The 15,403-nt window shown below is 40.4% G+C and overlaps 1 protein-coding gene across 1 annotated transcript in view; it reads right to left on the bottom strand.

The window, feature by feature from the left end:
• Window positions 1-2,478: 2,478 nt before the first annotated feature.
• FBN2 (fibrillin 2) overlaps window positions 2,479-15,403 on the bottom strand; it is a 254,931-nt gene continuing 242,006 nt past the window's right edge. The window contains exons 60-65 of the mRNA XM_004737427.3: window positions 14,762-14,878; window positions 14,012-14,140; window positions 12,184-12,303; window positions 7,704-7,935; window positions 6,390-6,561; window positions 2,479-4,403 (exon numbers count right to left, since the gene is read on the bottom strand). Of these exons, the coding sequence (XP_004737484.1) occupies window positions 4,029-4,403; window positions 6,390-6,561; window positions 7,704-7,935; window positions 12,184-12,303; window positions 14,012-14,140; window positions 14,762-14,878 (1,145 nt within the window). The 3' untranslated portion in view covers window positions 2,479-4,028. The remainder of the gene's footprint in view (window positions 4,404-6,389; window positions 6,562-7,703; window positions 7,936-12,183; window positions 12,304-14,011; window positions 14,141-14,761; window positions 14,879-15,403) is intronic.

Raw genomic sequence — 15,403 nt, 5'->3', positions numbered from 1 at the left:
GGGGATAGGATCTCGGAGGGGGCTTCAGATCCCAGGGAGCCAGATGAGTCTGGCCCATCCCCAGACTCAGGTCAACCTGATGGGAAGGTTTCTTTCTTTTACCAGCAAGGTGATTCTGCTTTAGTGGTTGACGTGTGAATTTAAAGGAGCTGCACATTTTAGTTTAGGACTCCGCTGTTCTGCATCCCTGAAGGCATTTTCAAGAAGAATTTGGATCAGATATACATACTTCTTATTAAGCAAGAAGACCATAGCTTTCTCTTTGAGTGAACAATCATGGTTAAGAAAAAAAAAAAAAGAAACAAGAAGCTAAATATCAAAGGCAAGCTGGCTGAGATTGCAAGCAGGGCTGTCCTGCTCACTTTCTGTGTGGTGTTAGTGAGCCGTCTTGTTTCTCCCTGTCTCTCCAGAAGTAAAGATGCCTAAAAAGTTACCCTTTTTAAAATTTTAATGGTGCTGTTTCAGTCTTTCCCAGTGGTTTGTCTTTGTCTTTAGAAAGCTTCCAGTAATTGCCACAAGGTCCCAAAGATGTGTGATTTAGATTCTGTCCAAAGTCTTTGGAGCATGAAAGAAAGTGGCTATTTGAATAAATTACATTTATTCTCTTGTGGACTCTTGTAAATCAAGGAGTACAAATGAGCCACAAGCGGCGTGGAAAGGAGTGAATGGAACTGATTGTTTTGCAGAGAGATGGGAAATTTTAAAAGTTCCAGTTTATTCTTGAGGAGCATGAATATTTCTGAACCTTTAAATTGAACTGTATCAAATTACCATTCTATAGGTCAAATATGGCAAAAGGTTGGCAATTCTTCATGGTTCATTTTTAACGTATGAATTAACCTGTTTTCCCTGAAGCACTAAGGATAGGAAAATAAAGGTTTGTAGGACTCAGATAGATTGATGCTCTGTCCTTTTAGCTGTATTTTCCACCCACTGCCCCAAGCATTTATTTTGTGAACCAAGAAAGCAATGAATGCAAAATAAAACCTTGGGTTATTTAGAAGGGACAGACTGTAATGAATGATTCTGTGTGATATTCCTAGGTCATCCAAAAGGGGAGGTGTTTGAATTTAGAGTGAAATCCCCAGATGATTTTTATGGTTCATGTGCAAACATGACCATCACCTTTCATCTACCACAAGTAGGCAGCAAAATAAAAAAGTATGCAGTAGAACGAAATTTTTAAAAAATCCAAGTCTAAACACTAATGGAAAGAGAATTCATGTTATCTGAAGACCAAATTTTTGCTTATTATTACTAATACATGTACCCACTGGATTTGGTGTGTGTGTGTAATCTCTGGGCTTAGTTTTGCATAACTTAGCCAAAGTAATTTCTGAGGATACATTTTATGAGAATGACAAAATGATACAAAATAGATGAGCAGTTAGTTAGCAGAGAGACACAAATTAATGATGGCTGTGCCAGGGCTCAGGGTAAGAGAATTGTAATAAGGCCGCCAGAGGTGCCTGAGAAGGTTCTTTCTACGAGTGACTTGAGGTAGTCAAATGTTTGCCAGTACCTTCTGTGGAAAGCCCTGAATGGTCTTTCATCTTTTCCGTGTAAAGCAGCTGATGGCGTGGATTCTCAAAATTCCTTCAAGAGCAGGTTAAAGGTAAAGTTAAGAGCGTTGTTGCTCACAGTTCAAAGTTAGAGTCAAATTTATTTCCAGGTGATTTCACATTACGAGCTCTCCTACTGTAGCAGCAATAGATGCCAGATAAAACTCAGTCGGTCTATTTAGAAAGCGTGCCCTGAGGCAAATTCTTGCCTCCCTGATAGGCAGAGGACAGTATTGAGACCAGTCATGGTATTTCCTTGTTTTCTCATCCCCTAGATGAGTAAGTTGAGTGTATAGATTCTCAAACTTTGCATTGAACTGACTTATAAGACATTTCTGTGCTCATGTCAACAGTGCATCAGGAAAAAAAAAAAGGTGGGGGTTTCAGTTAAGTCAGTTGTCATATTTAGCCCCTTACCCACTGAGGAAGTCTAATGCTGCAAGAGCTGGGAAGCTCTGGATTCTTGTGGATGCGGAGATGCCATTTGGCCTCGGGGATGCTAAGTACTGTTGCTTAAAAACTCAAGCTCAGGAAAAGCCTTAAAAAAGAAAGCCTTGGAGAATGTTATACTTCCTTACAGCTGCTTTAATACAGTGATCCTCAGAGCCTACATGGGGATGACATGAAGGAATTCTCAGGTCTCTAGAAAGATGGGGGGCTCCAAGGCATCTTAGAATCTGTGGGGGAAGGGAATGAGCTACTGCCTTGATTTTTGTCCTTCTACCTGAAGAGGACTTTACATTGTCATTGTCACTTGAATACTCCTTGTCACAGACTGGACAGCATTCTCTCATTTTTCTGTAACTGTGGCTGGCTCTCTTTCTGGCACTTTCCTACAGGTCTCCGTAGGCAAAACCCCTAGCGCTTCCCACCAACACAGTGAAGGTTATAGTCTCATAAAACTCAGCCAGCAAACTACCCCAAAATAAGCTTTATTGCAAGAAAAGTGTCATATTTCATACACAGAACTACAAAAACAAACAAAACCAAAAACCATAAGTTTTTCCTCACAAACACTTGATTACAAATTTACACTGTTTCTTTTTTTAGGTATTAAAAAAACAAAACAAAACCCCCAACTGGATATAAATTGGTTATGAATCTTTGGTCAGCACAGGTGTGAGAGGAGCAACCTGGAGCCTGCACGCGCTTTGGCCATTTCACATATGAGGTTTGGTCACTGGTCCAGGGACAGGTTCTTGGGTTGAGAAGTACACGGGGACGTTCTTCTATCAGCACGTCCTGGTACAGAATCTCTTCAAATGACTAAAGCAAACTAAACATCAATTCATTGTACAAACATCTCTCATACACAATAGGCTATGATAAAATGAGGCATATGGTGTATAACTACAGTATTAATGAAAATTCTAAAAAAAATGGATTTAAAAAAAACAACAACAACATATATTCCTCGGCTGTACTGCATGATTTGTTTGCACATATGGCAATCCTGAAACAGCTTGAACATAATAAATGCACCATTAATCTAAGACAGCACCAAACACTACAGAACGCCAGGCGTTCCTTGGCAGAGGACTGGCCGCGCCTCGGCGGCCTCCGGTGCCGCGGGAGCGCGGCCCACCCTGGATAGGAATGAGGTGTTGTGGGGAGCACATGTGCTTCCTTGAGGTTATATGAAGGAAATACAGTACGGTTTGGCCTGCAACGCTACTGGTCTCACAAGCAGTCAAGGTATTTTGCTACAGTGGTTGTGCTTCATCTTCGGTTGCCTGGTGTGTGTCTGGTGATGGGAACGATCGTCACCGCGAGCTGCTCTGGCTTTGATCTCCTTTCTGAAGGATCTCATGACTTGGCCGTCTTTTAAGTTATTGATTATGCTGCCCTTACAGCTCTGGGAGGCTTTCTTTAAAAATCATCAGATGGGTACCAGTTGGACCCCTGGCAGAAAACCAAAAGGAAACCTCTCTTGAATCTACTGGATTTTTTAAAAAGCACCTCTAAAAGAAATAGCTCAAATTTATAAATCTAAAGAAAAACAAGTGAGTTTCCCTTTTTGTTTACATAGTTTGTTCATTTCTCCATATATTACTGCATTAAAAATAAATAAACATCTATATTTTTTTTAATTAGCAACTATAGCAAAATACCCAAAGTGTTACAGACTGCTAACAGGAAAAAAAAAAAAAAAGCTCACATTATTTTTGTGCATTTAGTGCCATATGCTGATCTCTTGAACATTTAGTTTTAGTTTTCTTTTAATATATTTTAAAGTGAAGTTATATAAAAAATACAGTAACCACGGTTGCCTTTGTACTCAAATCTTTGGCCATACCAGAGTCTCAATTACCCCTCCCTGTGAGGGTCAACTTTCTGCAGTCTGAGACAGGGAGGAAAGAAACAAAAGTCTTTTTTCCCCCTCTTTGCAGTTAATCGCTGATTTTTCCGAGGCTGCTGCAGGCTGGCTGTGCAGGGACTGGAGCCTGGAGACAAGTCTGTAAAGGGTTAATAGAGCTGGATCTGCAGCCTCATTCTGAGAGCCTCCCCGAGCTCCCCTAGGAGGTAGTCATCCTCATTTCGGTCTTCCAGTTTCTTAAGCTCCTTCTTCTTGTAGAGAGGGATGCTAGTGATTTCCAGTGTGTACGTGCCGGGCGCAAGCTTCCTCTTGGCCGTGTGCAAGTAGCTGAGCCCGTTTCTCTGGTGGATGCGGAAGATCCCCTCGTCGTTCCCTTGGGAGATGATATAGCGGATGTGGTTGTTGAGGGGCTCGATGGCTGGCATGAGTTCTAGGATGTGCTCCTTCGAGCCAAGGCCAGAGAGGTTGAACTTCATTTTCATGGGACTGTCCATGTCAACACTGTCCAGGCTAATGTGTTCAACCTGGAGAAAGAGAAGGAGAGGAAGTGGGAAGAAATTCTAAGGCACACGCAGAGGACGGGGAGGGGTTTTCTGCTGGGGCTGTGGCCAGGAGGACAACTCTGTGCTCTCCGCATCACGAGTGATTGTACAGGGAGGCTCCCGCGAGGCCCTGGCAGCTGGGGGCAAGGTTGGTTCCACAGAGTGCAATCTGGAGATCTGTACAGCCTCTCATGCACCTGACCCAGGTCCGGTGACAGGGCTGAGCCTACAGAGAGCTTCACACTGTAAAATACTGTTGATGAGTTTATGGAATAACAAGCTTATTGATGAAAAAATAATTTAAGAAGTGATTGTGTATATATAGATATAGATAAAATATAATATAGTTTAAATATAATATATAATATAATATCTAAAATAGAGATATAGATAAAAATAATTTAAGAGGTGATTGTGTGTGTGTGTGTGTATATATATATATACACACATATATTTTAGCTGGAGTCTAATTTCAAAGTGTGGCTCTTAGCCAACGGTAGGGATGATCCCCAGAGCAATCTGGCCTCTGAAGGCCTGGCTTGATTTATAAGGCCCCCATAGCCATGAGTGGGGTGTGTTTACAGGGAGCCATTAGTGAAGACATAGGGACCTGCAGAGTCCTGGGCTTGGGTTTGAATCAGCTTTGGCAAAAAAACCAGTATGGCAGGTCCCAGATAAACCAAGTCTCACTTGGTCAGAAGAGTGGGAGGTTTTAAAATGCTATTTTATTATTATTTTTTAAGGATTTATTTTAGAGAGATAGAGGGCACAAGCAAGCAGGCGGAGGGGCAGAGGGAGATGGAGATACAGAATCCTGAGGCAGATTCCATGCCGAGCACAGAGCTGGATATGGGGCTCCATCCTAGAACCCTGAGATCATGACCGAAGCCGGAACTAAGAGTCAGCTGCTTAACTGATTGTGCCACCCAGGTGCCCCTAGAATGCTATTTGTAAGACAAGCAAAAATCCAAAGCTTTGAGTGGATACCTTTAAAGTAAGAACTTGGCTCTGCTGGCACATAAGTGCCTACTGGGGTGCCTGGGTGACTCAGTTGGTTAACGGTCTGACTCTTGATTTTGGCTCAGGTCATGATCTCAAGGTCTGAGATCGAGCCCCACATTGAGCTCTGCTTGAAATTCTGTCTCTACCTGCCCTCTGTGCCTCTACACACTTGGGTACACATTCTCGCTTTCACAGACAAAAAAACAGGTAGATAGGTAGGTAGATAAAATTGTTAAAAAAAAAAAAAAAGTGCCCATCTGTGATCAGACAGAATCCTGTCTCCAGTATCACAGTGGGAGTTTTTCATAAGCAAAATTTCTGGATTTGTAGTCAAGGGGTATTTGATGGATATCTTAATCGCCCTATTTAAACAGTTGGTACCTCAGTCAACTTAATCTAATACTGGCCTGTTTACTATTACAAAATAAAACCACACACATTTTGGCTAGGGAAATCTAGCCTTACAGATGAGGGAAGTTTTAGAGGCCCAGAAAGATGAAGCAAGTCACCCAACTCACATAGCCAGCTAGTTGTTGCCCAGGATTGTTTTCTGGGGGCGGGGAGGGAGCGCAATTTTGCAGCAATGTTATATGAAGAGGGTGGTGCTATGGCTGATTTTTGGGAAAATCACCAACATCGTTGGATACTAGGTGTTACTTGGTGACATTTACTAATATGCCAGGCACTGTTCCAGGTACTTCACAGTGTCAACTCAGTTTTCTTGTCAGGACAAAAACATAGATCTGAAACTATGAATCTTTAAGTTTTTTTTCCCCCCTGTCCTTGTGTTCTGAGCTAATAATGCCATTAATTGTAATCTTTCTCTGCCATATTGTGTCTGTGAATTTAGTTATAACATAACAAGAAAGCTGTAACCTCAGTGAGGCTGAAACTGATGGAAAAGTTGACTGTGTGTACATGTTCCTGCTTAAGGATAAAATCTTCTGAAGACAGAGGTTTACTCACAGCAGTGGGTTCGGGTTCCCCAACACTTCTCTTCTGTCTGCCATCTTTCTTAGAGTAGCCATTGATTTTACACTCATAGCATGCTTCTGGGGACAGAGCATTTTCCTCGTCGACCTCTGCATCCAGGGACAGGTACTGCCCTTTGTTAAATCCCATTCCTGAGACACAGTGGCTATGGGCAAAAAGAAGCAAGGCATGGTTAGACTTCACCTTTAACTGTGACTGTGGTTTTCCAGTGGTAGAGCAGAGACTTCTTGGAGACAAGAAACCAACAACGTGAACTGTAAACTCACAAACAGGAAAACCTAATACTCCTGGTAACTCTTTCCTTTGACACTTGAAGCATGAGATTCTCCCTCATTCTGAACATCAGAATTCTTGAGAGTATCTCCAGGCTTCTCCAGTTTTCAATCCTAATTCGACTGAAGCACTCAGGTGTAGTTAAATCAAGAAGTTAAAAAAGAATTTCTGTTGCTTTGTAAGTCTGATACCTGTGCTTATGCTCTCAAGAGAGCTCGCTTCTGCAGCTCTTGCGGTTTCTGAGCTCCCATTACAGACAGTGAGACTCACTATGTTGGCTCTGAAGGACACTTATCTGGACCAAGACTTGGGTTTCAAGCACTATGAGGTACCAGTGGTAGACAGATGTGTTCCTTCCCCTAAGTGCCTGACTCACTCACTGCTCCTTCTGGGGAAGATGACCCTGACTGACTCGTCAGTTCCTGTCTTCTGTGCTGGGAGAGCCAGCTGCCTGGCGGAAGGATGCAGGCCGCCCGCACCTCCGCTGCAGCCAGCGGCCCTTGAGACAGCTCACTTGGGGGAGGGCCCTTTGCTGGAAGAAAGCCAGCCTGGTGGAGATGGCACCACAGGAACTAGGCCCATCCTCTCTGTGAGTGTAAAGCTAGAGGAGCAGAGGGAGGGACAGGCTCCTTCCTTGGGGACCGCTGGGCAAGCACTTGCCGCAATTCATAGAAAAAGGTGGGGCATAGCCATTTCTACTTGAACTTTAAGAACCCAGGTGTCAGCAACAACAAGGGAGCCGCATTTTCAACACTGACCTGTCTCTGGCCTTGAGGTATCTGAGTCAATTCAGGCTGTGTCAAGGGGCAGGAGAGTGCTACCTATATAATAAAAGGTAGTCTCACAGACACCATAGAGGCAGCGGTCCTGCTGCGCTGACCTAACCAGGGGCCTTCCCGGTGGTGCTTCTTCCCATACCCTAAGTCCTCTGAGCAGTGCTTGTTCTCCTGGGCTTTTCATCCCTGTCCGCTTTTCTGCTTCCCTGTGTGCGAGGCAGCGGGGCGGCGGCCTTACCCCTGTCCCACTCTGTAGTACCCGGGCGGGCAGCCACAGAGGTAGCCCCCTTCCGTGTTAGAGCAGCCGTAATTGCATGGGTTCTTGGAGGACGAGCACTCATTGACGTCGTGGCAGGCACTGGAGAACTGGTCGAAGGAGAATCCTGAGGGGCAGACACACTTGTAGCCCCCCAGGGTGTTGTAGCAGGAAGCAGAGCCGCAGGCACTGGGGTTGGAGCATTCGTTCTCGTCTAGGAGCACAAAGGAAGAGACTCTTATGTTGGGGGCAAAGAGGCCCAGTCTCACAATCTTGATGGTTTTATAGAGAAATATCTCTAGATATTTAAAACATTTAAAAAATGTTTACCCTGATGGCTGATTGGCAAAAGCATATAAAAGTAAAAAAAAAAAAAAAAATCCCCAAAACAAAAACAAAACCCAAACCACCAAATCCCAACAAATCCGCCTAAATTACAGCTTTAAAAAAGCCTTGCCCTACCCTTTTATATTTTCTGTTTGTGCTGTTTCTCAATACAATGGAAGTCCTTGGGGACAGACCTTTGCAGTCTGTCTACTGAATAACTTTTATATTCTCTGAACTGAAGGTTACTTCAAAAGCGTGAATCTCAGATCCATGGAGCTAGAAAGTAGATTACTATTTTCCAGGAGCTACAGGGATGGGGAAATGGAGATATCTGCTTATGGGTATGGTGTTTCTTTCTGGAGCAATGAAAATGTGTTGATGGCTGCAAACTCTGGTGAGAATATACTAAACACCACTGAACTCTATGCATTTTGAAATAATGAATTTTCTGGTCTGTGAGTTCTGTCTCGATTAAAAAAAAAAAAAACCTATATCTGGGTACATGTATATTCTCCCAGCAATTCCCAAATTCATTCTATATGGGGAGAAAAATATATATAAATATTTAAATAGTCTGAATTAAAATAACTGAGAAAAGCATTATTTAAGTGGATCGACTGAACCAAAAATCTCGTATGCTTTTAACTACTGAGAACCTGTTAGGGGCAGAATGTGTCTTCTGAGAGAGTTCTGCATCTGGGCATCAAGTTGACATCAGTTTTACCTGTTTAATAACCTTACACTATAAATTCTTGCAGGATAATTACAGGTTATACTTTCAGTTGCTAATATTTTAACAACATCAAAGCCTGCTTGTGCTTTTAACTTGGGAGATGACAATTTTGCTCTTAACTGTCTGGCTGATAGAGAGCATGTGGCTTGACTCCTTTGAGCTTTCTTATAATCCAGTTTCCACCCTGGGCACAAGTCCCATCTATTCCGTGGAATTCTCACTGATTCCTGGGACTCCCCTGGAACAAAGTGTGTCTGCTGACCTAGGATGTGACAAGTTTGTGTTTCAGCCCCCGTGGGGACATGGTCCATGTGTAAGGAGAGGACACGGCAGCTGGAGGGAAGGGCCTCCGTGCAGCCACTCAGGGAGCCTATGGAGGGTGCAGATGGGGTCTCTGTGCAGCTGGGGCCTCTTGCAGGAACCCGGAGCTCATGAAGTTCAGCACGTGGGTTACCGAAAGGGCAGACATTATGCGGCAACATTTGTGTCATCATTGTAGTTTCACAATTAAATCAGGCCAACAAAATAGAGAATTCTCGATCTAAACCTGTGATGATTACCTAATATGTACAAGTTCTCAGTCTTCATTTCATCAGGAGAAAGTATTTAATGAATTCTTAATCACTAGGTTGCCTATGACACAGACATAACTGCTGTTTTATTTCTAAACACAAAAGACTTGGCATTCTGCCACAGAGGCTTATCTGCTCTAATCATTAACTCTGACATTTATATCCAGTATTTCTCTTGTAACAGAATGCAAATTAGGTTATAATTTAACAAAATAATCCTGCTATGAATATGGTATTAGACATTTGTTAGGTAGAAAAATTATCTGTAAAACCAAATGAATAAATAGTATTTACATACTACTGACAAGAACATTTAAAAATGTGTACTGTTTCTGTAAACACCATGAAGCACTTCATATTTGTATGTTACAAATGTACATTGTGGTATATTTTTATGGACTCTGGTCATCTCACTTTGAAAATACGTTCATGTTTGATACATATTTTGAGCTGATTTATGCTTCACTAAGCTGTATCAAATTATTTTGAAGTGAGCCTAGAAGCAACTGGAAGTTAGTGAACACTACATAACCAAAAACTTCCCTAATAAAAAATTTTTATTTATATGCAAAGGGTAATACTTATTTTCAATTTTATTCAAAATTACAATGTTTGTAAACATCTGAGAAACTCTATAGCCTATATACCAGAGTGTTATAAATATTCTCAGGCAAGTGATCAGAAACATTTTTAAGTATTGATTTGAATTAAAACCTTTTTTCAGTATTAACACAAAAAAACTGTCATTTTCTTTAAGTTGGCAGTAGTATTAATAATTTAATATTAAACTATCTGATGCATTGACTCTGAACAGTTTTGTCCATTTACTAAGGGAATTCAGATAAATCTGAAAGAGTTCATTCTGCATTTCCCCCCTCAAGCATATGAAATGAGTAATGATATTCACATATGCAGTAACAGATAAAAATAATTTGTGGCCTTTCAAGTTGTATTTTGTCAGGATTCTTGTTCTTTTGATAACCTGTTGCTTTTATTCATTCCTGATGGTTTAATTCTATCCCTGCCATATAGTTGGGTTAAAATTGGGAATTATGTAGGGTTCAAAGCAAGGAAGTCAGCAATTAAAGTCAGGGCCAGTTAGATTCCTCAACCCTGCACAGATGAATCTAGAACCTTTCCAAGTAAATCCCTGCCCTGACACTATGTGAGCTGCTGGGGGGGTGATGGCCTTGCTGAAATGCCTATTCAGAGAATCCCTCAAAGGGGAATTAGGATGTAGCAGCAGCCTTAATTTTAAAATCAGACCAATTTAGTGAAAACCTTTACAGCTGTTTTTGCACCAGATGTTCACAGGCAGAAGCTCCAGAAAACTTAAAAACTTGGAAACTGAGCTGATATTCCATAGGTGCTCTTATTTATACTTAGGAACATTTCAAAAATGAGAATTCTATTTAATAAGCTGACACCTGTGAAATATTAGATCATTCTTTTGCTTTAAGAGCCATAGAATTAACCAAAAAGTCCATATTATCTATAAAATAAGAGACCCTCCACTTTAGTAAACAGTTATATTTAGTAAAAATATAATTATTTTACACTGTTTCAACAGCTGTCTACAAATGCACTGATCTCTATATAGTCAAGAGTGTGCCTATACTTTGCCTCTGTTTATAAATCAATCCGGACATAAGGACTTGGGCAGCATTTTTGTGTGTGAAGAAAAAAAGAAGTGACCCCACCAATCATTCTGATTGACTGCCTAACTCATCATTCTGACAACCCTTGGAAACTGTGTCCCTAACTTCTTGATCACGAATGGTTTCTGCATTTCCCTGCACGAGCATCTATTCATGGGCTGATGGAGCATCTGTCTTTGGCTTCGCCCAAGACCACAGCCTCTCTGTGGCTTTCACCAAGCTGGTTTCCCTCCTTTGAAATTCAGCTTGATTTTCTCTCCTCCATTCACTAAACTGTCATTAGAAATTTCTTTTGAGAAGACCACAAAGGATAAAATCAGATTAATTTATCAAGTGGATGCTCACAGTGAAGAAACACGTGGGGTAACTGAAATCATGGTAGAGGCACAGGAGAGCACCCCAGCGGCTGCCTCAGGACCTCGATTCCCCTTCAGGCTTTGCTGTTGGGGCATCTGCTGAGGGCACTCAGACGGAGCCAAGAAATCAGGCCTCTGCTAAGTACATCAGCTGGCTATTCAAGCACAGAATAATGTTTTCTTTGATCAGGCTCTCTCTTAAAGGAGAATTTCCATTGACTGTTATCAATGCCAGGAACAGGGTTGAGGGCCTAGAGACTTTATTTTACAAACACTTTTGTCTAGAGACAAATTCAATTCAACAGAATTAGCTGTAAGTAGTTACCTTTTCTACCTTCAGATAGCCTTCTTCATTAAATGTATGTAACTGGAAAGCACAGATGGACAGTCCTTATTAAGCTGATCTGAATTCATTTAGATGTAGGACTTATGAGGGAGATGGATGGGCAATTCTTCAACCCAAAATCTAAAGTTAAGAAATTAATGATGAAAATCCCCTGACCTTAGCAAATAAAGATGATGAATCTTGACACCATCTTCAGAAAGTTAAAATTACATCCAGTAGGAAATTGTAATTATAAAAGCTCCAGTTGAGTTCCCTTTGGGGTACTTAAAACAACATTTTTATGCTGGATATTTTCAAACATACACAAGTAGACTAGTGTCACAGAGCCCCATGCATCTGTCCAGAGGACTGGTGTTAAAGTTCTAGGATTCAGAGGCTACACTGAAACATCAATACCTTTATTATTTGTTCATCTTACACAGATACTTTAAAGTAAGAAAGCAGATGCTATGTAACAAGTGAGAACTCACCAACACACTGATTCCACTGGTAATGCTGAATATACCCTTGAGGACAGCCACACCTGTAGCCTCCCAGGATGTTCTGGCAGCCATGCTGGCACCTGTGGTTTCCATCACATTCATCCACATCTGCAAAAACAATCCCAGCAAGATACTTATGCACCCCCTTTCCTTTCCTCTACTGTTCTTAAATGCCCTCCAAACACAACCTGTGTTAACTATTATCAGGGGAACTGATAAACAAGACACACAGAGAGGCTGTCAGTTTTTTCAAGTCACATGGTTATTAGCCCGTGGCGATACAAACAATGTTTCTGAGAGAAGAACCCACTTTATTCTATTTTTTTTTTTTAAGATTTATTTATTTAAGAGAGGTGGGGAAGGGTAGAGAGAGAGGGAGACAGAATCTCAAGCAGACTTCCCACTAAGCACAGAGTCCGATGTGGGGCTCAATCTCATGATCCTGAGATAACAACCTAAGCCAAAACCAAGAGTCAATAACCCACTCATGCTCTAAAATAAGTAAGTAAGTAAGTAAATAAATCTTAATAAAAATCTTCATGTTTGGGAGGATATAAGCACTACAGAGATATCTAAAATGTATGATTGTTTTGCATGCAAAAAATTTTATTACATTTGACATTAATTAGATGAAAAATTTAAGTATTTAAATATATTATTTTTAGATATGATGTGGTATTATTACAACATATGGAAAAATTTCTTTGTCCACACATGCGTACTCTTTTGGAATGACAACTGGGACTTTGAAATCTACTCATAAAGAATGATATAAAATTGGCATGTTTGAGGTGTATATAACAAATTTATATGGCTAATTAATAAATGGTATCTTATGTGGATGGTCACAGGCTGAACTTACACGTGGCAAGCAGCTGTATGTTCAGAATACTTTAGAAGTCTCAAGGACTTCAAATATAAAATGTTAAAATGGAAATCTTTAAAACTGAACTTTTCTTGGCTACAAATTAGATTTATACATGTCTTATACTTCTTAAAAAGAGTATATTAAAAACCCTGAATATATTTCTAGAATCCAGAATCATAAATCCCAAAGAATAATAAAGGGGCACTAAAATCAATTAAGGACTTAAATTGCAATAGTTTATAAAAGCATAAGGGAATGTACAGAGTCTTATAATTTCTGGCATGGGTGTTTTGTAAAAGATACCAATTCTACTATATTAGCCCTTGCAGTGGAAATATTGGAGAACAGTATAATATTTTGTTGAGTATAGATAGATTCTTATTTTATTCCCAGTTAAATGTTTCTTTGACTTTGCAGGAAATACCTATTGTGAGGGTGGGTGGCTTAACAGAAAATGCCCATTTTTAGAGAACAGAGTAAATAGGAGGAGTTTTGGAACAAATAAAATGGAAACAGCTATCACTTTCCCCAGAGCTTTCATATATTTTACAATTCTCTTTGATAACTGTTTCTTTTCTTACACTTAACTTTCACACATTTAGTTATCATGGAAAAAAGTCCATTTTTTTTGGATGTACCTGTACACTACGGTACAGAATTCCTTTTCAGCTTTTTTTTTTTTTTTGCATCAGTAATTAGGCAAAGACTCCAGTTACTTTAATAGCCAGTTCATATAGAATTTTTGTTCTATCACGTTCAAGTTTTCCTCTACCCCCAAAATGATATATGAAAACGTATAAACAAAAATCAAGTTCTATTTTGCTGAGTTCTATTTTGTTAAATACCTTTTTCTTTTTGAGATGACCTCATTTCTCATTTGGTGGCTTGCAAGTTAAAAGAAAATAGTTTGCTGTATTATTTTAAGGATTTTTTAGCAGATAAACTCACCTTCACAGTTTAGTCCAGTGGCATCGAGAGAGAACCCTCTTTGGCATTCGCAGCTGAAACTTCCAGGCGTGTTCTGACAGATTCCCTTTGCTCCACAAAGTGAAGGCTGAGACCCACATTCATTGTTGTCTAGCAAAAGAGGAAGGAGGAATGTCAAGCTTCCCAGTCATTATATGACTCAGATTTCACTACACGAAATGCAAAGTGAGGCATGAAAACCCAAGTTCAAGATGTGAAAACCTGAGGGAAATCTATGCCAGGATTCACTCTCAGGTTAGAGGCAAAAGTGGCAAAGAAAAAAAAAGTATTTCAAGAGAGGTGAAATTAGAACATATCTTGGGTCAACTGAGGACTTGGGTTTTTGACAATGCAGACTGAAACTCTCTTAACATATGTGTGTCTTCTAACATAAAATAACCCACCATGTTCATTAGCATGTTCTAAATCACAATGAACCTTTATTTATACTTAGTCTGAAAACACATGGTTATATTTAGAATGCAACCTAAAGGTCCTGTTTGGAATATACCTACCGTCTATGTGCTTGGATCGTAAATAAGCTTGGACTTCATGTATTTTTGCCTTTGGATACAATTCTTATGAAAAACACCTATATTATTTCTAGACCAGTAATCATGACCTAGCAGTTCTAAATGAAGTATGGAGCCATTCAATAGTCTACCATTTTAAGTACACTTCTTATGCATGTACCCATAATTAGCAAATCTTCCCACATGCAGTGTGTCTTACCAATACAGGCCGTATGGTGCTGGGTGAAACCAGGCGGACATTTGCAGGTAAAACCTCCCAGTGTGTTGACACAGAGGAACTGGCAGTTGTGCTGTTTGGTCTGACATTCATCAAGGTCTGAGGTGAAAGAGAGGTCAGTGAAAAAGAAGTACAGAGTTACCTGGCCCTGCCTTCCCTCTCAAGAAGCCACAGGATGTGGACATGTTCTGTTTGGGGCTATTTCGTGTAGAGTTCTGCTGGAAGCATTACAAGACTCCCATAATGCATAGGGCGAGCAGAGGAGTAAGTGACCAGCCAGTACTTCACTGTGCACTAAATGCAAGAATTAGAACCTTAGGGTATTCACTGTGAGAACAGTTGCGGGGGCAGGTTAAATAAAAATAAAACAGAAGCTGGAAACTGATGAAGGTCTGAAAACAAGCACTGAGTCAGGCTCTTAGGCTCCAAGTGAACACAGCATCATAAACACCAGAGGAAGCAAAAACATTGCATCTGTGATTGTGGTCATAAATGGAATTTGTATTTGGACTATACTAATAGAAAACTCGAAATATAATTCTGGTGAGATTATAACTTAATATGGGAGAATATATTTAAATAAATGTAGAAACTATAACACTCATTATTTTAAAGCTTAATAAA

This window comes from Mustela putorius, unplaced genomic scaffold (assembly GCF_011764305.1).
Source record: "Mustela putorius furo isolate JIRA1106 unplaced genomic scaffold, ASM1176430v1.1 tig00000145_pilon_pilon_pilon, whole genome shotgun sequence".
NCBI lineage: Eukaryota > Metazoa > Chordata > Mammalia > Carnivora > Mustelidae > Mustela > Mustela putorius.
Note: the sequence above shows the minus strand (reverse complement) of the source record. Positions and strands in the feature narration are given on the sequence as shown.